A 23,176-nucleotide genomic window follows, 5' to 3' on the forward strand; every position below is an offset into this window, starting at 1 on the left:
CATTTTGTGGGTACAATCTATTTCTCCACAGCAACCTATGTATCAGTGTACCCTTATTTACAATGACCAACAAATAGCACTAAATGGGATCATTGACACTGGAGCTGATGTCACAGTAATTTCTCAAGCCAAATGGCCTCCACAATGGCCACTGACTAATGTCTCTCAGACACTGGCTGGGATAGGGGGGACCGGTAACAGTCGTCAGAGTTTGGAACTAATTCGAATTCAAGGACCAGAGGGACATGTGGCTTCTGTTAAACCTTTTGTGCTACCTGTCCCTATGGTTTTGTGGGGACGTGATGTATTGTCACAATGGGGAATGTCCATCCGTACACATTTTTAGATGGGGCCATTGAAGTGCGTGACACCCTGAAAATAACCTGGAAAACTGATGCTCCTATTTGGGTGGATCAATGGCCCCTTCCTTTGGAAAAACTTCGCGCACTTCAAAACTTAGTCTCAGAACAACTGTCCAAAGGACATATTGTACCCTCTACCAGCCCATGGAATTCACCAGTTTTTGTTATTAAAAAACAAACTGGCAAGTGGCGCTTGCTCCATGATCTCAGAAAAATTAATGATGCTATGGAAGATATGGGAGCCCTCCAACCTGGGCTCCCGTCTCCAACTATGATCCCTCGACATTGGCATCTAACTGTCATAGATCTTAAAGATTGTTTTTTCAGTATCCCGTTACATCCAGATGATACCCCAAAATTTGCCTTTTCCATTCCAAGCATCAACATGCAAGCTCCGTTGCAGGGATATCAGTGGGTTGGACTGCCACAAGGTATGAAAAATAGCCCTACAATGTGTCAATGGTACGTTGCAAAAATACTCAGTCCTGTCCGAAATGCTATGCCTACTGTGTTATTGTATCATTATATGGATGACCTTTTAGTGGCAGCACAACATCACGAAGTCATGGAGAAAGCTGTAGCCCTTGTCACAGATGCCGTGAATTCGGCAGGTCTCTCTATAGCACCAGAAAAGGTCCAAAAGTTTCCCCCTTGGAAATATCTGGGCTGGCGAATAAGAGCACACACTATTGTTCCTCAACCATTGCAGATCAATACCAATGTAAGAAACCTGCATGATGCACAAAAATTACTGGGAACAATAAATTGGGTTCGACCATTATTGGGAATTTCTAATACAGACTTGGGTCCTTTGTTTGACCTACTAAAAGGGGACACTAATCTTTGTTCTCCACGTAGTCTTAACTCTGAAGCAGATACATCTTTACAAAAGGTTGCCTCAGCTATCGCTTCTCGACAGGCCCACCGATGGGCTCCTGAACTACCTTTTTACTTGATTATTTTAAACCCTGCACGACAGCCTCATGCCCTGATATTTCAATGGGACCTTCAGAACTCAGACCCCCTGTTGATTATTGAATGGATCTTTTTACCTAACCAGTCTACAAAAACTATTTTGACACAACATGAAATGTTTGCCTCTCTGATTGTTAAAGCTAGATCACGCCTGTTAACCTTATCAGGGAAGGATTTTGTCTGTATTTGTCTACCAATAACAACAGTATACTTACAATGGCTTTATCAGCAATCAGACACCTTTGCTATGGCACTTGCTGACTATACAGGTCAAATAACTTCCCATCCACCTTCACACAAACTGTTTAACATTGATTTTCGTCTCATGTTAAAACCCAGAAGAAGCGAACAACCCTTACAGGCACTTACTGTCTTTACAGATGGATCAGGCAAATCACATAAATCTGTTCTTCTATGGTGGGATGATCAACGGAGACAATGGGATTCGGACATAGAGACAGTCTCCGGTTCACCTCAAATAGTAGAACTGAATGCAGTTGTTCGTGTTTTCCGAAAATGGAATGTACCACTCAATCTTGTTACTGATTCTGCTTATGTTGCAGGTATTGTTACACGAGCTGAAGCTTCTGTGCTGCGAAATGTTTCACATTCACAACTTTTTACCCTGTTACAGGAACTTATTTTCCTTTTGGACTCTCAATCTGCACCTTATTTTGTTATGCATATTAGGTCTCATACCTCACTACCTGGTTTTCTTGCAGAAGGTAACCGACGAGCTGATCTATTGACGTGACCAGTTCAAGTATTGCCAGACCGTATTGCACAAGGTAAACTAAGTCACTCTTTTTTCCATCAAAATGCTGGAGCTCTTAAGCGACAGTTTGACCTTACTTCTCACCAAGCATCAAATATTATTGCTGTCTGTCCTGATTGTCAAAAACATTCTTTCCCATCAATTGCTGCAGGAGTTAACCCTAGAGGATTACAAAGCCTACAATTATGGCAAACAGATGTCACACATGGTTCTGAATTTGGTAACCTTAAATATATCCACTCTTCCATTGATACATTTTCAGGTGCCTTGTTTGCCTCTTGTCACACAGGAGAAAAGGCACGAGATGTTCGTAGACATTTAATGCGTGCTTTTGCTACATTGGGTATTCCCTTAAAGATAAAGACAGATAATGGTCCAGCTTATGTTTCAACAACTATAAAAACCTTTTTTGCCCTATGGGGCATAACTCATATTACTGGCATTCCTCATTCCCCCACCGGTCAATCTCTCATTGAACGGTCTCATCAGTCTCTAAAACGTTTATTACAACAACAAAAAGGGGGAATGGGAATGGCTATTCCGGAGGAACGGTTACAGAAAGCATTGTATGTTTTTAATTTTTTGAATTGTTCTTTAATAGATAACAACCCACCGATAGTTCGACATTTCACTGCAAATGCCTCCTTCAAGGCACGGGTTAAAGCCCCAGTATTGGTCCGAGATCCAGAAACAGGTAAAATTATGGGACCATATCCTCTTGTTACATGGGGAAAAGGTTATGCTTGTGTCTCTACAGAAAAAGGACCTAGATGGATCCCAGCGAAGAATGTAAGACCTTTCCGTGAACCTTTACCGCAGACAACTGATAGCGACACTGACCCTACAGAATGAAATAAAAACTGTGTGAGGATTACTGTTTTGCATTAATGTTAGATACCCAAAATCAGGACATAGAATATAGATTTCGCTTTTTACAGCGCCTAGAACGAACACTATCACCCTGGATCAAACCACTTAACAAAGGTAATACTCTTGGACTAAGCACGGGAACAGGACAACTCACAGGACAACTCGGACAATGATTCCATTGACACTGATGAGGGGAATGGAGGATTCATAATGAGAGAACAACTAGGTATTGTGAAGGAGAATAGGAAAGATAAACATGATTATTTAGTGTTTAATAGGTGTCTGCACAGTTGTAGAGATACATAGCTATGTAACTGCATGAATGATTCCTGCCCTGAGCCTGGTGGAGCATACAGCTGCGGTTTGTGTCCTGGCTCAGAGATGTAAACGGGGGCTTCTCTGTTATGGTAAAGTGTCTCTCTTTGCATAAAAAAGAGGGAATGAAGGGAATGACCCCAGAGGTATGTTCAGAGAAGGCATGCTATATTTTGGACTTTTTGACTGAAGCAGTTCTTGTTTGGTGTGCCCTTCCACCTATGTATAATATTAATCCAAAAGAAGATGATATTGTTTACACTTTGTCGATAATTGTTTTTCTGTGGATGTTAATGTAGTAGGAGGCTATGATGGGAACGTGTCGCAGCGGTTCTTCTCTTATCCGGAGTAACAGCAGGGAAAGCATTCAAGAGTTAAATCACCTTGTTTGGTAGGCAGTTAAGAATGTGAGTCAAAATTGCCACTGCTTTTTGTTGTTGGTTCAGGGACATGGCTGTGAGGATTTTGATGGTATGTGCTGCGTGGATTTTAGGCACCCCATTGCAGCAACATGTTATCAAAATCTGAGAAAATTTCAGCCTTTTTTGGCATCCATTCATTCAATTGGCAGGATTGTTTGCTATTACCTTGGTTGCTGTCATGTTTGCAAGGGCCCTGCAGAACACGGCAAACCTGGTACTAGCTGTTCAAAAACAAAAAAGGGAAAATTGTAAAATTTTATGGAACAGAGACAGTGGGTTATTTTGACACTGATAATATGTCTCAGTTTTTTATACCTTGTTTATACTTGTTCGGTTTCAAAGGTTCTTTTTGTGCAACAGGAAGGGGGAGATGCAGGAGCGGTCTGCAAACTGGGACCATGCGCGGCAATCAGTTAGCTGAGGGGAATGTGCTGGAGCTTGTCTGGACAACAATTAACATGATGAGGCATGTTTGCAGAGCACAGGGGAGTGGGAGACGGATGGCGCCAAGGATGGCGCCAAGGAAAGGTAACACCTTGCTGTTAATTGCTGGTAGTTAACCACCAATCAGGGATTGCCTAGTATGCAGTGCTTAGCTTCAAGAACCAATTAGTTTAAAATGCGCAGCTTTTGAAAGTGTTTATAAACTCGTGCTTCTGTACAATAAACTGACATTTGCTTGCATCAAGCTGCGTCCCGTCTCTTCATTCGCCGCAGTTAAGACTCAACCTTAAGTCTTAACTTTAAAGACTTAAACCTGACACTTATCCCTAAGACTTAAATCTAAGACTTTACCCTAAGACTTATCCCTATGACTTTTAACGCTAAGACTCAACCTTAAGACTTAACCCTAAGATTTATCCATAAGATTTAACCCTATGACTCAAACATAAGGCTTAATCTTAAGACTTAATTGTAAACTTAACCCTAAGACTTAACCCTAATACTCAACCTTAAGAATTAACCTTAAGACTTAACGTAAAGACTTAACCATAAAACTGAACCCTAAGACTTAAGATTAAGTCTTAGCCCTAAGGCTTAACCCTAAGATGCAATCTTCAGACTTAACCCTAAGACTTAACCCTAAGACTCAACCTTAAAACTTAAGAATTAACCTAAAGACTTAACCCTATGACTCAACTCTAAGATATAACCCTAAGACTTATCATTTGACTTATCCCTAAGTCTTAAACTAAATACCTAACTCTAAGACTTAACCCTAAGACTTAATCCTAAGACTCAACCCTAAGCCTTAACCTTAAGAATTAACTCTAAATCTTAACCCTAAGACTTAACTCTAATATTTAACCCAAAGATTTATCCCTAAGACTTAACCTTAAGACACAACCCTAAGACTCAACCTTAAGACTTATCCTTAAAACTTAACCAAAAGACTAAACCCTAAGACTTATCCTTAAGACTTAACCTTAAGACTCAACCTTAAGATTCTTATCACTTAACTCTAAGACTTAATCCAAAGAGGTAACCCTAAGACTTAACGTTTAGACTTAACCCTAAGACTTAACCTTAAGACGTAACCCTAAGACTTAACCTTAAGACGTAACCCTAAGACTCAACCTTAAGACTTAACCCTAAGGCTCAACCATAATACTTAATCTTAAGAATTAACCTTAAGACTTAACCCTAATACTTATCCCTAAGACTTAACCTTAAGACTTAACCTTGAGACTTATCCCTAAGTCTTAACCTAAATACCTAACCCTAAGTCTTAACTCTAAGACTCAACCTTAAGCGTTAACTTTAAGAATTAACTCTATGACTTAACCCTAAGACTCAACCTTAAGACTTAACGTTAAGACTTGTCCTTAAGAACTTAACCTTGAGACTTAACCATAAGTCTTAACCTAAAGACGTAACCCTAAGACTTAAACATAAGACTTAACTCTAACACTCAACCTTAAGACTTAACCTAAAGTCCTAACCCTATGCCTTAACCCTAAAGACTCAACCGTAAGACTTAACCATAAGTCTTAACCTAAAGACCTAACCCTAAGACTTAAACATAAATTAACTCTAACACTCAACCTTTAAGACTTAACCTAAAGACTTAACCCTAAGTCATAGGGTTTAGTCCTACTGTCAAGTCTTAGGGTTATGTTTTAAATCTTAAATTTATATGATAACCCTAACGTTAAGCCTAACTCTAACCCTAACCCTAACCTTAACCCTAACCTAACCCTAACCCTAACACACATATGCAATAGCATTAATGGCAAACTAAGGGCAGCGCATGCGCAGAATGAGGTTGACATCGTGGGGCGTGGTTTCGGGTTGCGCATGTGCATTAGGCAATCGGCTTTAATGCATGCACAGTCGGTTTTTTGGTATGCGCCGAATTGGTTTGTCGCTGCAGGGCGTGGTTTCCCAAGGCGCTTGCACATTATGAAATCAGGCTTTACACATGCACAGTTGGGTTTCTGGCAAATCTAAGGGTAGCACATGCACAGAATGGGCTTGACGCCACGGGGCGAGGATTCCGGTGGCCCATGCTTATTACGAAATCGGGTTTTATGCATGCACAGTCGGGTTCTGGCAAAACTCAGGGCAGCACATGTGCATAATGGGCTGGACGCCGCAGGGCGTGGTTTCCGGCAGCACATGCGCATTACGAAGCTTTTACGCATACGCAGTGGGGTTACTGGCAAACCTAAGGGCAGCGCATGCGCAGAATGGGCTTGACATCACAGGGCATTTTTTTGGCGGCGCATGCGCATTACGAAATCGGATATTACACATGTGCAGGGAGTTTCTGGTAGAACTAAGGGCAGCGCATACGCATAATCGGCTTGACGCTGTGGGGTGGAGTTTTTGGCTACGTATGCATATGACAAAATCCGCTTTTACTTGTGCGTAGTAGCGTTTCTTGCAAACTAAGGGCAGCGTATGCGGGATCGCGATGCCGTTATATACGTCCGGCAACGCCGAGGGGGAGGCGTCACCGCGCATGCGCGGCGCAAGGGCTGCAGCACTGATATTTGACCGCTAGGTGGCAGCAGCAGCCGCGCTCCACCAACCGGGCGGGTGCAGTACCCAAGTGTTTGTCGCTAGATGGCAGCAGGTCCCCACCAGCCCTGTGCTGAGCACTGGCCGGGCGAGCCCTGGGCCGGGTCTCAGCCCAGTTTACACCACCGGACCCCGGGAGTGCTCGCTGCGGCTGCGGGGTTCCCTGCGCTCTGCCCTTTGCCCACTCGCAGCCCGGGCACTCATACTCATTGCCTCCGTATGCAAAAGCACCCACGTGCCTCAAGCATTTCAGTCCTTTGCGTATGGTGCGCTCTGTTTCGCTGTGGGAAACGGGTGCATTTGCTCTGTTTGCATTTGGAAGCACGTTAGTAATTTTAAATATATTTTTTTAAAATAGAGATTTTGCAGGAGTGCACTTTTTAAGTAGGAAAAAACGAGTGCTGTGAATGTGTGACTTAGGAAAAGCTCATACGAGGTTTTCCCCTGCACATTATGAGCTGTTGCACGATTTAACCTCTTGTGTTCGTAGCCGCTCCCCGTGACGGGAAAGTCAGCCGTTACCGGAGTGAAGGGGTGCAGAGTACGCGGCAGGGGCGAAAGGTGGGACAAGGGAGCGGGGTCTTTCCTCCTCCTGCCTCCCTCCCTCCCCCCACCCGCCCCCCGCCCCCCGGCAGCGGGTACCCTCCGGCGAGGATTTGCTTTCCGCTGTGCCAGCCGGTCGGAGGGGCAGCTCGGTTGCTCTCGGCAGCGCGTCTGTAAGCGAGTGCAGCGCCTTGCAGGGCGGAGTCAGCGGCGGGCCGGGGGGCTGTGACACCGAGCGGCAGCTGCTCTCGGCCAGCAGCTTCGCCTCGGGACCGAGCCCCCCCAGGCAGCCGCTGTGGGCACAGCCCGCACCCCACGGGAGGCCCCCGCAGAGCCCCGGGGCCGGCAGGCTGAGGGCAGCCCGCGGCGGCACCGAGCCCCGGCCCGGCGCGGAACGGCAGCCCAGCCCCTCCTCGGCCGGCTCCGGGCCGCGCTGCCCGGGGGGGCGGGCCCGGCCCGGCGGGGCGGAGCCGGAAGGTGGGTCCATTTCCGGCCCGCGCGGCACCCCGGGGTGGCTCTGGCGGCGCGGGGCTGCCCCGGGAGCCTGCGAGGCTTTCGGGCCGGGCCGTGCGGCGGCGCGCTGGGTGAGCGGGCGGGCTGAGGGCGGCTGGGGACCGGTAGACGAGCCCGGGCGCGGCCGTCGGGCAGTGGCCGGCTGGGGGGGACGTGGCGGGCCGTCGCTCGGCCGCGGCGGGGAGCGCCTGGTGGCGGCGGCGGGCGGGCTGAGGCGGGCGGCCCGGTCCGGGGCCGGCGGGGCTGCCGGCGGTTCTCGTCTCCCCGGCAGTGACGGTGGTCAGCGGGCTGCTCACGGTGCTGCCTTTTTTTTTTCTCGGAGCTGCGCCGCTACCTCAGCGAGGAGGCGAGGCGGGGCGGCCCCGGTGCTCCCTTGTGGCGGCGGGGCCCGGGAGGGGGGTCGGCCCGCGGCGCCCTGCCGCCCCCCCGCCGCCTCCGGACTGCCCGGGCAGCCGCCGCATCTCTGCGCGGGGCTTTGTCTTTCCCCCAGCCGCTGGCCGGGGCCGTGGCAGCGAGCTGGGGCCGCAGGGGCTGCATCGGGGCCTGCGGTAACGCTGTCGCGGGGGGGCGGCTCAGGAGCCTCTTCAGCCCCTGCGAGCGGGCAAGGGAAAGGAAAGAAAGCCGGCGGTGGAATTCCCCCCCCCCCCCCATCGCCCCGACTGCTGATTTCTGTAAAAAGTGTTGCAAAGGGCAAGCGTTTAACTACCGGGGAGGGTTGGGAGGCAGCAGCTCAGGTGTCTCGCTGATCCTGTATCATGACAGTCAGCTCCCGGGCCGGAGCAGCCGAGGGGAAGAGGCCTTTGGATTTGCTTCCCGGTGAAACGGGGCTCTTTTGTTTTTTCTTTGTACCTAGGTTCATCCGGAATTGTACATTGACAAATCAAGGGGAGCTAAACTGAAGGTCAATCTAGATGTTACTTTTCCACGTAAGCCTTGTGCTTGTGAGTCAGACTGCTGACTACGGAGGGATAACTTACAACTTTTGTACTTGCCAAGGGCCCACGAGTCTCCGTGTGCCCGCTGCTTCCAAGTGCTGCGCTGCTGCTTAGGCAACAGCTGGGGAGGAATTGGTCCCTCGTGCTTACGCAGCCAGGCCTGCTGGGCGCTTAAACCAGCGCGTCCAGTCGGGCAGTATTATTTTTCTAGATTGTAAATGAGCCTGAGGCATAAACCCACTTACGTTTCTGTATGGCGGTGTACTTTGTCAGAGAGCTCAGTTGCACTGACAGAGCTGGCACAGAGTTCCCTTGGGACTCCAGATTTGCCTGTCTTGTTGAGAGGCTCCGGAGCCTGCTTTGGAAGTCACTTGGCAAGGCACAGCTTTGCCGTGGTTTTGGTATTTGAATTCTGCCTGTAATGTCAATGCCATGTGTTAGCCTTTCTCCAGAAGTTATAAAAGCAGAATGAGCATTAAGAGTCTGATTACCTTTTAACTAAATTCAAAATAAAGTTGCGGGATGAAGTGACTGGAAGTCCTGCAAGTCTGACTGGGTATTACTGCCGTGCATGTTATCTGCCTGTCTACCTGTTCCTGCCTCTTGTTCTGTTGTGGCAATTCCTTTGGGTAACGTGTTGGACTCTAGATGTAGTGCATCTTGACTTCCTCCTGACCCCCTGAGATGTTACCAGTCTTTGCCTTCCTCACGTTTCACAGGGCGTGGGAAGGCCAGAGACTGGAAGCCTCGGCTGTTGTGTGCGGGGAAGCTGTCAGCCTTCTAAGAGAGCATGTAGCCAGCAAGCGCATCGTGGTGCTTCGGTACCGAGCTGATACCACAGGCCTCAATCTTTTTGTGAAAAGGGATCACAAGGAAATGTGCTGATGTTGAAGGGGGAAAGGTGGCAGGGGAAGAGGTAGGAGGCAGCTTTCAACCGATTTTAGGCTTAACTCCTGTGTTCCTGAAAATGGTTCTGGGCTTTGAGGGGTTTGCTTTTGGCTTTTTGCCTGAAGCGCGTCTACCTTTCAGGGTAACGCTTTCTGGGAAGTTGGAAACGGTCTTTCTTGAGCACCAAACCAAACCCTGTACCTGGGAGGGCCATTTAGTGTGCTGCACCTTGCGTTTTATTCCCTGTCAGTCACTTGACCCTAGCCGTACACGCTTTCATGGTTTGGCACATTCTTACCCTGCTGGCTGAAAGATTCTGTCTTTTCACTTCCTCAGCTTGCTACAGGCCATAACAAATGTGTGTTGATAAACAGCTTTGCTTGATCACTGATTTCAGATTTGAGCATCAATGCCATGGATGTAACAGGAGAGCAGCAGCAGGACATAGAGCACAAGCCATTTAAACAGCACTTGGATAAAGCTGCCAATTGTGTGACTCCAGAAGCTGACAGACACGGTAAGATGCTATTCTGCCATTCTTGGATGGATGCTCTCATAGTCTTTCCATCACCGTGTGCCTGCTATGAGATTTGTGGGAACAAGGGACGGCTGAATTCACAGTGTTTTAAACACCACAAACTCTTGAAGAGTTTATAGGACACATCTACTACACTGGCAGATCAGACAAGCTCCTGTGTGTGTGTGTATATATATTATACTTGGTACTTTTGCAAGGCAAGTCTTTGCCTGGTCCCTCTGAAATTGGGACAGGGACTCATTGATGCATTTCAGGAGCAAAGCTGCTGAGTGAACAGGCTTTTCTTACTAGAAATCAAGCATCTGGTCTGGCAAAACTTGACTTTGGTTGTATCTTTAAATCCTAGGAGGCTGACAAATGGGATGAGCTGGTTAGAGGAAAGAGCCTCTCTCCAGGGAAGGCTCTGCTGACTTGACCCTTAAGCCTAAACTTGCATCTTACTACGTTTGCTTTGTGTGTGTTAATGCATACCTGATTAATAGATTTCAGCTGATTTATCAGTTAAAAGTTGGAGTAAGTGGTCCTCGGCTACATAAACCTCTCCTCTGCGTTTTTTTTACATGTTATGACTTACTGTTGTACTTCAGTAAAACCGGGAATGATTCTGGTAGTGTTGCAATGTAATGGTAATACTGTTCTGACTTTGTCTTTCTAAAACGTGAGGTCCTTATTATCTTTTCTGGGAGATAGTGTAGTTCTGTGTATTGGCATGAACTAAATTTGCGGATTTGTTGTAACTCAGATTTAAGTTTTCTGTTCTTAAAAGCTGAAAGGCTAAACTAAGCCAAGAGCTGAACAGTGGGTAGGTACAAGAGCTTCTGCTGTTGTAACAGAAGTGTGGTGATAGCGTTCTTACTGTTGTGTCACTTAGCAGCCTTTCTGTATTCAGAGGCTGCTGCATGACAAATGTAATGTCTGGGGTCAAACCCCGCTTTTCTGTATCTAATTCTCTGTTAACACATGTAGGCCTCCTGCCTTACTTGTGTTGACAGCCTCCACTGGGATTACTCGGTCTGAACCGGTTGCTCTTGCTCCTTATAGTATCAACGGGGAGGAAGAGAAACTTGCAGGGAGCAAACAGTCTCATCCAGGAGAGGCATTTTGAAAGCTATCGAATTGCATTGCATGCAACAAGCAATTTCTTCTGCTGTCTGGAAAAAGTATATGGCTAGTTTGATTTCCACCACATGTGTGGCAAGTTAGATTGGAAGAGTACACCCATCTTTGTGAAACTCTTATCAGTTTCTGTAACACTTGATCGCTTCAGGTTCTGCACGTCTCAGTTCTGAGTAATCACAATAGACAATCTCCACCATCTCAGCCTCCTAGAGGTTAGGGTCTTCTGTTCTTAGAAACTTCTTTGAACTGTCAGGTACAGTCTTACTAATATTAAGCTTTCATTGTCTAGCATCTATTTACTGACCGCACTTGCAGTCCTGGTCTGGGGCTATACAGGGGACAAAGCTGAGGTGTACAGCCTACAGTAGCACTGATCTGGCATTTTCCTCCAACAAAACAAAGGTCCTGTTTGAGTTTTCTGGAGGCATGTCTTCCCCTTTGACAGGTTTCAGCTGTCACCAGCTCTCATGTCCTCTGTTACAAGTCCCTCTGCAGCCTTCTGCATTTAAGAACATAAAACTCTGTGAGTTTGTGCCCCAGCTGTACTGTGGCTGCACATTCAACACACAGGTGGCACAGACACTTGCAGAATTGTAAAATCGTGACAGATAGAAATTCCTTGGAGATTTCTTGTAAGCCAGTGGTTAATGTGTGTGCATTGTCGGCATCATTGTACTGGAGAACTGAGTGTCAGTTTTCCACTTGGGAGATTCCCACTGTGATCTAGTTCCACAGCAATGTATAACTGTGATCCCTACATATCTTGGGACAGGATTATGCACTATGTGCTGCTGTCTGCTGTTTAAAATGTTGTTTGTGTAACAGGTCCTGTATCAGTCACAATTTGCTGTTTGGGTCTGCTTTAGGCAAAGTTTTAACAAAGCCTTTGTGCAAGTAACATCTGATCAGCGCTTCAGCAAGGCTTACAGGTGGCTGCTTCTTTTTATGGAGGGTGTTCTTCAGATGACAAACGCTACTCTGCTTCTTGATCTTACTTTGCAGCTCAACAGGCTCTGTGCATTCTTTCAGGTGAGCTTTGGGTGCAGGATGCACAGATTCTGATACAAAATCATTTCCTTCATGTGTAGAACAGTTTCTGTGCATAGAGCAGAAGTACAAGATAGTGTTTCTAGACGTGCCTTGTCACTTTGAATCCTTTTTTGTCTTAGAACTGGGGAAAGAAGAAGAAAAGGTGTTTGATCCAAATGCTTTGGATGCCGATCGCTGTGAAAGCTGTTACGGGGCAGAGTCAGAGGACATTCGGTAACCTTTACATCTTCTTAGTGCTTGAATCGGTACAGTTAATGTGGCATACATGTTGGAGGTTTTTTTCCAAAATGTCTGTGAAGGTCTATGCAGTGAAATCCTCCTGGGCACCTGTTCGGAGAATGGTGAGAGCTGTTGTGTTTTAGTACGCCTGTGCTGCGCTCACGATTGTTAAGAGCGTGCACAGTTAGGTTGTCTGTTTTGTCTGCGTGCCTATTTAAGGGCAGTAGCACAAAGATTGTATCTTAGCAAACAGAACCTTTTCTGGGATTACTTGGTGTCCAGAGGGGAGCTGTGTAAATTATTTCACTGTTCTGTGAGCTGTCTCGGAATAAAACCTGGTCATGGCTTTGCCTTCTCGCTTCTGCTGCAGGCCTTGCATCCTTATGGGAGCAAAGACCAGACACCTATCACTCACACAAACGATGGGTGTCATTCGGTGTTTCTCATTCCTTCTACCTGCAAATTTGTGTAAGAATGGATTCGTGATAGTCCGCAGGTTCTGGACTATCCTTTGCTATTATTGTCTCTGTAGTAACTTACTTAAACCCATCTGTCAAGTTGCATCCTTTCCCAGAGATGTTTCCATCTTGAGGGATTCATGATTCCAGCCTTCAACTTTTTTTGTCCAGCAGAACACAGAAGACAGACAATTGTTTTTTCTGGTGAGCCAGATGTTGTCCAGAGGTAGAAGAGCAATGAAGAAAGTTTGCCGTTAACCTTGCCTCCAGTGTTGGCAGTCTTTCCCTAAAAACAGAGGAAGGGAGGAGTAGAAACAGGAAGATGCTTTGTTCGCATGGCGAAGTTCCAAGCTGCTCAGAGCTGTGGGAGACTTCCCACATAAACAAATGTCATTTCTGCAGCAAATTTATTTGCCAAGAATGGACTTGGCTGTCTGAATGGACAACTAAAGCCCTCTCCAGAATTAAGCGCTGCATTAAAACAGCTTGGATCCTCGTGCCAAAATCTCAAAAAGTATATCAGGAAGCTCAAGCTCCTTCAGGAGCATTAGACCACTTTTCACTGTCCAGTTCCTGAAGCTTGCTTCGTTGATTTGTTGAAATAAAATCCACTGGGGATTTGAGTCCTGAGCTGGAGTGTCTCTTTATCGCTGTAAAGATGATAAGATGATGTTTGTGCTCTTGCAGGTGCCGCGATACTGTCAGAGAAACATACAGGTGACGAGGCTGGGCCTTCTAGATCCCGGATAGCATAGAGCAGTGCAAGAGGGAAGGATTTAGACAAAAAATGCAAGAGCAGAAGAACAAGGGCTGCCAAGTGTGTGGTTTCCTGGAGGTCAACAAGGTGAGAGATGGGTTTTGCTGTGAGTCTGTTGCATGGTGTTGATGAGCATCAGAAGGCACAAGTCAGGGCATTCCGCTCTTTTTTCCAACTTTAAGTGTTCACAGGACTATAATAACCCCTGGGTTCAGCGAGGTACTTGTGCCTGTAGAGGGGTTCAGTAGGAGGGTCAGGAAAAGGGTGGGAAGGGGCTAATTCTCTGTTTCATGAGGTGGGCTGGCTGGAGGAGCTTAGCTTTTTCTACCATCTAGCTAGTGAGTCTTTTTACCGAGGTTTCTGGAGGGGAAGAGGCAGCTTCTTTGAGGTTAGGTTGTCCCACCTGCCCTTCTAGTCTCAAAACAGAGACCACCAGTGGGTGCTGGAGATAACAGTAACCAACAACTTGTCAGCAGAGGTGCTGGAGGGAGTGAAATGTTCCCTTCTTTAGGAAACCAGTGGAAGCAAGACTATTGGAGTTGATTGTCAAGGTTGGAAGATGCTTAAAGAGATGGTTTTTGCAACTGGTGTATGAAAATGTAGTGTGAGATACACCAGATGACTATGTAACTACCCTGTCATTTAGCAGATCACTGAGCTGAAAACACTTGGACGTGCAGGTTATGTATCCAAGTACGTTCTAGCAGTCAGGCCCAGGCTAATTTTTCTAATTATTTTTTTTTTTTACTTTTTTATTTCAAAATCTGGAGTGTTTTTTACATCTTTGTGTACTATTCCTGGAGACAACATTCTTTATTTCTGAAAAAAAAACCAACCAAAAACAAACGCACCCCACCCTTTCACTCATGAAACCAGACATCGTGCTTTGAGCATCGTCGTGGGTGCTGAACCATTACAGGACCCTTTGTCACAAAGTGTGGTGAGCAGGAAAGATTCAAAGGGGAGTGCTGTGGGTAGCAAGGGTCCAAGGGTGGGTGTCACTAGGGAAATTTCTGGGGGCCATCGTTAGGCACTTGGACTTTTGTGCATCTCCATTCTCATCGGGTCCGCAGTTAACATCATATGTGATAGGTTTGCACAGACATCAAAGGTGTAATGTAGCGTGTGAGCTTGATGCATTGAAATCTTCCAGGGGAGGGTGTGTATGATTGCTAGCGAGTGTCAGGGAAGACTGACACCTAATATCCATATTCTTTCCATATTCAAGGTTAAAATTGTAATAATCTTTGTCTTTTGGGGGATTTTGGAGTGTGGGGTTTCTTGTGGGGGTTTTTTTGGTGGTAGGTTTAGTGCTTTATTTTTCATGGACGCATACATAGGACCACTGTTGTTTATTGTGTTAAGGGTTTTCTTACCCTGCCTGCTCACCCTCCCAGTTACTTTCTCCACTCCGTTTCTATGATACCTTTTTATTTCCTACAGCAGCAGTTAGTTCCCTCCCAGTAGACTTGATTCCTTCTTCTCATTTTTGTGTCCACTAAAATACTCTGCATAGAACAGTTGTTGTCAACATTGGTATATGATTATGGCTTTCCACATGACTGCCTGTGAGGAAGAGGGGAAATTCATATCTCTTTTAGGACAATATTTGCTGGTATTGTCACCCGTGACAATGAGTTGCTTATTGTCTATCTTATTCAAACAAAAATTTGAAAATCCAACCACCGGTATGACTGCTTTATTTATATAGATTCAGGCCTTTTAATGAAAGATTACTGTCTCCTGCAGGTAGCTGGAAATTTCCACTTTGCACCGGCAAAAAGTTTCCAACAGTCTCATGTACATGGTAAAGTATTTTCTTTTCCTGCTTATTGTGACCTTTAGCTTCCAAGTGTTTCAGACCATTTCCTTTGAACATCTTTGCATTGCTATCTGTGGTAATAGCAGCATTGCTTCAGGGGGGAGGACATTGGTAAAATTTTGTTAGAGATGTTTGGAACTATCGGGAATGAATAGAAAAGTGTTTTCTGAAGGTGCTGCCGCATGGGTGTGGGAGAATATGGGGGAGAATGTGTCTGGGCAGTCTCTCGGCCTCACTTGTTCTACAAAACTTTGCTGCCCTGCTGTAAAACAACCTCAGGTACGGTGTTCGGTCCAGGACCTAAATATCAGTATCTCTGGAAGGGGATGTTTTGGAGAAAAGCTCTTGTCAAGGCAATTCAGAACTTTCAGAGTAAAATTTCAGTTGTGAAGGACTTCGACTTACTCAAGTATATATAAATACACAGTGGTATATATAAATACACTGAGTTCAAGTAGGTTGCCATAGCTGTGCTCTAAAAAATTAAAAGTAACTTATTTTTTTAACTTTCAAGGAACATGGAGTAATATATTTTCCCAGAATTTTATGGATGCTGTCTACCTCTCGGGTCATTCAGAGGACATCTGGCACAGATGGACCCAAGGCACTGAGCATAGCATGACGTTGGTTAGTTATTTGGGTTACTTTTCGCTTGCATCTGTGTTGTCTTCACACCTCTCTGAAATGTGAAACCTGACATTTGGTAAAGGGTTTGGTTTGCGGGTTAGGGGACACCAAGCCTTTGGGAATGAAGGAAAAACAGGAGAGAAACAGTTGTGCTGGAAAACAGGAAAAAGCATTACTCTGCAACATCCCTGGGGAATTTTAGTCATGAGAGGGTTGCCATGGGCCCTTTGGGGAGACAGTGGCCAGATGGGGAACAACAAAGTGATGCTGTGACGCTGAAACCCACCTCCACCCAGAACAGTCTGCGTGTTGGTTCATGCACTCCAGCACAGATGGGGCCATGGTGGTTTGGCTACTCAGTCCCTCTTTTTTTTGTTTTTAGTATCAGTGAAACACACTAAAATGCAGGCATATAACCTTTTCTTGTTCTTCCTACAGAGAAACACCCTGCTCTGCCCAACAAGCCTTGTGAATGGACAACTTGCTTATCCATTCCCAAAAGCTGCCTTTCCAATACCCTTCAAGAAACGATGACAGGACAGCCAGTGGTTTCAACTTACCATAATTTCCTCAAGGACTTGGAGCTATACATAACAAGTGTCCAGAGAATGGGAGCTTTTGCATGTGGAAATGTAACAGTAAATTATTTTTGATGCATCTTTGAAGGTGATTTGAGTGATGATACTTGCTGAGGACAAATACTTCATAAGTTTTAGCATAAAAACAAATTTGGATTAATACTATCTGAGTAATATGTCTGTGGAACTGGTTTTGCTGAGCCCCAGGTGATTTACTGCTGGTCTTGCTTCTGTCTTGGAGAAGCAACAGCAGGCTTGCTTGAATTCTGTGCTTCCTAGCAAAACCCACAAAAGAATGACTTGCAGCTTTTACTGAAGCTAAATAGCCACCAGTTGAAAAAAAAAAGTTCAATATATATCACTTTGCATGAAGCTGAATCTCACTTATTCGAATGCTCCCTCTTACTGATCTCGGAGTTGAGCTACAGATGCTAAAACTGTCAGACACAAATACTTAACTGTGGTCTTTGTGTCAAAGACTAGTATGTGTGGGCTGTCCTTTCTTTCCTTGTTTTGCTGATTTGGAAAAAAAAGTTACTTGGTCATGCAGTAATTAATTGATATTATGGCTTGACTTTCAGATACAGTGCTGGATTCTTCTCTCAACCATATGAATGAAATGCCTCAACCAGGTAGATACAGCTTTTTTCAGCAACACCAGCTGCTGGCCCATTCTGAGGCCAGAGAGGAAAGTAGATGTCATTTTGCATTTAAATTACAGCAGAGAATCCCAGACTCTGGTGATGTTTCAAAGTAGCGATTCTTTATTTTTATGACTCCAGTAGCTGAATTACCACATTTGTTTTTTATTTTTTTTTCCTTCAGTCAATAGCCTGTTTTTTATGAAGTTGCGTGATCATAGCAGCAATACTAGTCAACACTGTGACCATAATGATGTCGCTGTCTTTATTGGGGCTGTCTTTAGTAGCGTTCTGGAACACACACATGGACAGACGGATTGTTACTTACTCTGTCTATCTGTGCACATTTGTCATTGTGGGACCAAGTTCCTTCATAGTTATTTAATTAACTTTTACAATGTAATTAATTTTGCTATTTTTGAACGAAAATTTTGAAGTTTTCTTTTATGCTTGACTGCTGGCATTTGCATAAGTTTCAGTCAGGTTTTTATTTTGCTGTGTTTGAGGAAACGTTGAGGGGTGTGTATGATTGAAATTAATGTAATTTATTTGTAGGAGGAGATGAAGACATTGATTGTTAGATATGCTGATTGCGAACCTCAAGAATCTGATCTTAGATACCATGTGTAATCAAAATTTCCTGATCCAAATACTCTACTTTGCCCACTAAATGACAAAAAATATATGAATGTCATATAAATCTCAGAAAGCAGTAATCCTGCTTCTAAAATGTACAGTGTTAGGACATGGACCACATTTCTATTATACAGGGTATATTAAAATCAGGAAGGTATGCTTGTTCCAGTGTGTAGTTATCCTTATTTGTAAACATATCAATCAGTCACAGATGGCCTAATGCAGCAAAATACTAATAATGGGGCTTGATAGCCTTATTTCAACCTCGCTTTGTGTTGCAGCTCACCTCTGCTGAACCAGCCACTGGACCTATTCTCAGAGTACTGTTTGGACCATGGGATCCCATTCCTGGGGGTGGAGCTGAGCCAGGAAGGCTGAGAACACCTGGAGTACTCTGTGTTTGAGGACAGCTTAGAGGCACCAGTGTTGGTTTATTTCCCATCAGCCTGTGATACCTTCCAAAAATACAATGTGCCAAGTAAGTTAAGACCATTCAATCATTTTTTTAAGTAGCCACATCCAGTTCATCCACTGAATTTGTTTCTCTTCCTAAACAAGACACTGGCAAGCTTCGCTGTTGGCTGAGTTAGCATATCCCCAGTCCAGTTGTGATGAGTATTATGTTGGTCAGCTCATCAGGGATTGAGCTGGAGAGTTTCAAAATTAAAAACATGAATAACCGTAGATTGAGGCAAACCCCCTTATTTGGCACCTGGGACAGTTTGTGTTCCTTTGATAATAAAGGACAGGAGGCAGCTACTAAGTTATATCTGCTGGTAGCTAATGCTGTCACTTAACAGTCTTGTAATCAGATACTATGTTTACTTTTGTTAACAATGCAAGAATCCTCTCATTACTTTTTGTTTTGTTTTGTTTTTTACATGGAAAAAAAATAAGAGTAGAAAGTGCTGAAAGCATATAATGAACCAAAGGATTTGCCAGGGTAACAAGCTGCTTTGGTATCTGTAATTTTTGGAAAGCTGCCAGATGCTTTTCTTTAGTTCAGCAGTAGAATAAACAGAGATGTTTGCTTCACCAGAAAAACTACTTGGCAATTTTGGTTTCAGTTTACAAATAATTTTGCATGCATCAACTCCAGTCTTGTTGCTAATTTAGTATCACCCAGGAAACTTTCCTAAACTTAACTAAAATCCATGGACCAGCTTATTCATCATGGGTTTTGTCCTGCTGCATGTGCTTAAAATCTCAGCCACCTGAGAGGGAGTATTCCCAACCCAGAGGCTTTCTGGTGTCATTTTTTGCCAGTTGGTAGATAAGGAACTGTAGTCTCAGCACCCAGTGGAAAAGTTAAAAATACAAAAATACAAAACTGCAGAAGTGAAATATTTTGATGGGAAACTTTAGTTTAGAGAGGAAAGCATTTTGCATGGGAAGGTTGTTCTGCCAGTCAGTTCTGGATCAGCAGTGGCTGTACCTCAGCGGCAAAGTAGTGGATTTTTAGTGCAGCAGATGTAGTCTGTATACACTGATTAAATCTTGAACCATTTTCCTGAGAGAATTCAGTTTCCTGTGGCTATTGCTGTGTTTTGCGTTTCCTGGAAGGAGTCTTTCAGCTCAGTAACATTGCTGTGTTGAACTTCGCTATGTTCTTACTTCAAATGTGGAGTGCAGTCCCACAGAGGTGGAGCAGGGAAGGGTATAGATTTGTCCAGCTGTATTGCTTGCTGCCTATGGCACTGGTCTGCTTCCATACACTGAAGAGAATTTCAACAAGTCGCTGAACCTGTGCAGCATTTTTTCTCACTTACAGATAAATCTTTTTATTTCAGCTCTGCCCTCTTAACCAGAAAGCCAGCTTTTCACCTTCTTTCTTGCCCTTGGTTAGGATATTTGATGTTGTATCTCACCAGTAAGATGGCACTAGTTTTCTGTGAGCAAAGAAGAAAAGGAAGATGTCACTCTTGACAGCTCAGTTGCATTCATATATTTAAACAATAATGAAACGGGGGTTTAAAAAATGTGATTACATTTTCTTGCCAAGAGTCTTTTAGGTATTTTAAAGATTTGCAAGTTTCATTTTTTAAGCTCCAGGAAGATGAAACGGAGGCAGTGCAGTTTGTGCCTGGTGTATTGCAACAACTGGCTTTTGGTGATAGCGACACTTGGCACTGGGCCTTCAGCTTTACTCACCCAAGGTGTGGTGATGCGTGTTTTTGGTAGCAGATCCAGAAAGTCAGGATGGTTTAGAATGAGCTGTGGAAAGGGAGTCCTTTTTAAGAAGTCTGGGCCTGTTGAGCAAGCTACAGAAAAATCTTAGGCTGCCCGAATTGTCTAGCTTAGCAGCTCAATGTTTTGACTTGAAGGAAAAGTCAGATTAATGCTGGTGGTCAAGTTGGGACCTGGTTCCAAGGATCTAAAGTAGCATGAAGCTAATGCTTTCCCTGGGCTCGCCAAGCTCAGTGCTCTTACCTTGGTAGCATATGAGTTTTCTCTGCAATGCACTCATTTGGTTTCTTGCCCGGGGAAGGAAAAGCTGCTTTTTCTGTCCTGTTAAAACCTGCTTATGTCGTTTGTATTGCAGCAGTACCTCAGAAACCTGCCTGTGATGTGATGGTGAAAGGACAGGGAAATTGCTCTTTGTTCAAGAGGCTTGCCAGCTATCAATCAAAAATATCAAAGGGAAGATGTTCAGTGTTACTGGTGCTATTTTTTTAAGGAAGGAGCTGAGGTGCAGTGACATACCAGCTGGATTTTTCAAAGCGATTCAGCATTGGCATAATTGTTCTGTTTAAGATCTGGGTAGGTAAAAAATTTATTTTTCTGAAAACACCTGTTTGTGACCTGTGACACAAGCTCTGCTAAATGTAATGGCACAGTCCTGTAAGCAATTAGCTGTGAGTCTTTATAGTCTCAGTTAAGACTCAAACATGTCTCAAGCTGATTGTAGATGAAGTTACCCTCTTAATTAGCTGGTGACACAAGGTGACTTCCTGATATTCTGAGAATTGGTTCAGGTTTAAATTGGCTCTAGATTTCCCTGTAAAGGTCCTAGGCTACGTGTCTTGCCACATTTATGTTGAAGGAATTACTGGCTACCAGTAATTACTGCCAGCTGACACAGGCTGGTGCCAGTATTCCTCATGCCTGTGGTCTGATGGGTTAGGGAAGAGAAAAAGCTGTTTGAACAGTGTCTGAAGTGTTGGATGAACCTGGAAAGGTCAGGCAACCTCAGACTGTTGCTGCGAAGGTAGAGAGATGCTGCTGGATGCTCAGGTCTACAGAGCACAGGGAGGGGCAGAGATAAAGTTTGTGAGCTACTGTTTTTTGAGACTAGGATTGGATTTGAAATTCTGTTGCAGTGAAAATGAAGGCAGAATTGTATGTTTTGGGAACAGCTGAGCCAATACTTTACTGATGATTTTTGGGTGGAAAAACTGCGCAACTGCTTTGGGTGAGTGAGTAGGAGGAGTGAGATTTTTCTCTTTCCAAAACATATCAAAGGCATGTGGAGTCATTTTAATCAAGTTTCTCAGTAGTCTTTTGAAGGCAGAAGTCCACTTTTATAAATTTCATAATTGGAATAGTGCCTTAAGTAAAAATATGGTCTCCCACCCTAATCAGCTAGTGCGATCTCTCTCTGCAGTGACTGATTTTGCACATTTAATTCTCCAGAATTTAAATTCCGATTCAGATTGAAGGTCTCTCCTGCTTACGAATGGATGATACAAAAAGTGTCAGACTTCTGTAACCTATGCCCCTTGTCACCTTCTTGAAGAATGCGTTCTCAGCAAGTCCTTTTTTGCATCTTATGTGATTTTTTTTTTTTTTTTTTTTTACTTTGTGATAGAAAAAAAATCAAGGATATTGTAGAGTATGGAAGGACAGATGTACTGAAGGTGTTGTATGTATAAACATGAAAATAAAATGCCAGCATAATAATGTGAAAGTAAGATTTTATTTTTGGTTTTTATAAATAAATATTTTTAATAAATTTTTTATTTTTTATAGATTTTTAAATTTTTATTTAAATTTTAAATATTAAAAAAAATTTATAAATAAAGCAGACAATTGCTTTAAATTGGTGGCAGACCAAAAGGTATCTAGCCAAAACTGAATTTTTGAGAGACTGAAATCTGATACCATGGGGAAGGAAGTGATGCTTTTCATCCATGGTAAATCTTCTTGTGTGCAGGTATTATTGAGTGTAGGTCCATTGTATAACTGGAGAATTCGACGTGGACTGCCTTCTCTCTTGTGTGATCAGCAGGGTGAGGTCTGTGTGGGTTTTGTAGCTTACGGCATTTAAAAAATAGACAGACAAAGGAAAACAAACTGAAAGGCTAGAGCCAGGGAAAATCCCCAACTATAGAACTGACAGTATTTTTGTTTATATGTTGATTTGCTTTATTTGTTAATTCTGAGTATTTCTTGTCTAATGTGACATCTGCCTATCATTTTGTAACACCTATAGAGGTTTTTGGATATTTACCCTTCTTGTTACGTTCAAGGTGTTTAAATGATGACCAGCTCCCATTGTCATCCCAAAGATGGTACGAGGATACTTTTCTTTTGCAGTAATATGAAATCCCCCATTAGTCATATGTTTCTGTAGTTCTGGATTATCGGAAGGTGACAAAGTGGTGTAAGGTGATTGTAGGATATTGGGTGCAGCTGTTACAGCTCTCTGCAACCTATTGCGCTTGGATATGCAATGATCTGGGTATCACATTGGGGAAACCAGTGCTTGCAACAGGTAGTTTGGATGAATTTTGACTGTCTCACATCAGCAAGATGCTTATATTTGCTCCACTTTGCCTTAAGTAAGACACAGATTAAAAAAATCAAGTGCATGTACACGTGCACTACAAAGTAGATGGCGAGCAGAGAAAAATTGTATCTTCCTGTTTACTTTCTTTGTTACGGCTCAGAGTTTTAAAGGAGCTGCTGTGTGTTCCCTCATCAGTGAGACAGTCTCTCTACTCTTTAAAAAGCAAAGAAAGAGTGTTAAGTAGCAGCATGTATGTGAAGATCACTACCAGTTTTAAATTATTTACTCTAGAAATGTGATTGCTAAAAAGAGCAAATATACGATTCTTTAGACTTCAGCTAACTTCACCTGTGAATGTACTTACCGCATGCTTGATGGTT

General features: G+C 44.1%; 1 protein-coding gene and 1 long non-coding RNA gene across 5 annotated transcripts in view; one reads left to right on the top strand and one right to left on the bottom strand.

The window, feature by feature from the left end:
• Positions 1-1,018: 1,018 nt before the first annotated feature.
• Positions 1,019-7,054, bottom strand: LOC308066898. The gene is made up of 2 exons (XR_013929360.1): positions 5,501-7,054; positions 1,019-5,435 (listed from the first exon to the last, which is right to left on the bottom strand). It is a non-coding gene; the product is annotated as an uncharacterized lncRNA (long non-coding RNA).
• Positions 7,055-13,712: 6,658 nt separating this feature from the next.
• LOC308066887 (cytosolic phospholipase A2 epsilon-like) overlaps positions 13,713-23,176 on the top strand; it is a 45,255-nt gene continuing 35,791 nt past the window's right edge. For 3 of the 4 annotated variants that reach the window (XM_080394811.1, XM_080394812.1, XM_080394813.1), the window contains exons 1-5: positions 13,713-13,850; positions 15,513-15,570; positions 16,100-16,212; positions 16,651-16,844; positions 18,349-18,545. Coding sequence is in view for 2 of the 4 variants with exons in the window: in XM_080394812.1 (XP_080250938.1) it covers positions 18,537-18,545 (9 nt within the window). In the remaining 2 variants the exon portion in view is untranslated. Of the gene's footprint in view, positions 13,851-15,512; positions 15,571-16,099; positions 16,213-16,650; positions 16,845-18,348; positions 18,546-20,609; positions 20,828-23,176 lie in introns of all 4 variants that reach the window. The other variant, XM_080394810.1, reaches the window with a different exon arrangement.

Source organism: Falco punctatus (assembly GCF_963210335.1).
Source record: "Falco punctatus genome assembly, chromosome: 7".
Taxonomy (NCBI): Eukaryota; Metazoa; Chordata; class Aves; order Falconiformes; family Falconidae; genus Falco; species Falco punctatus.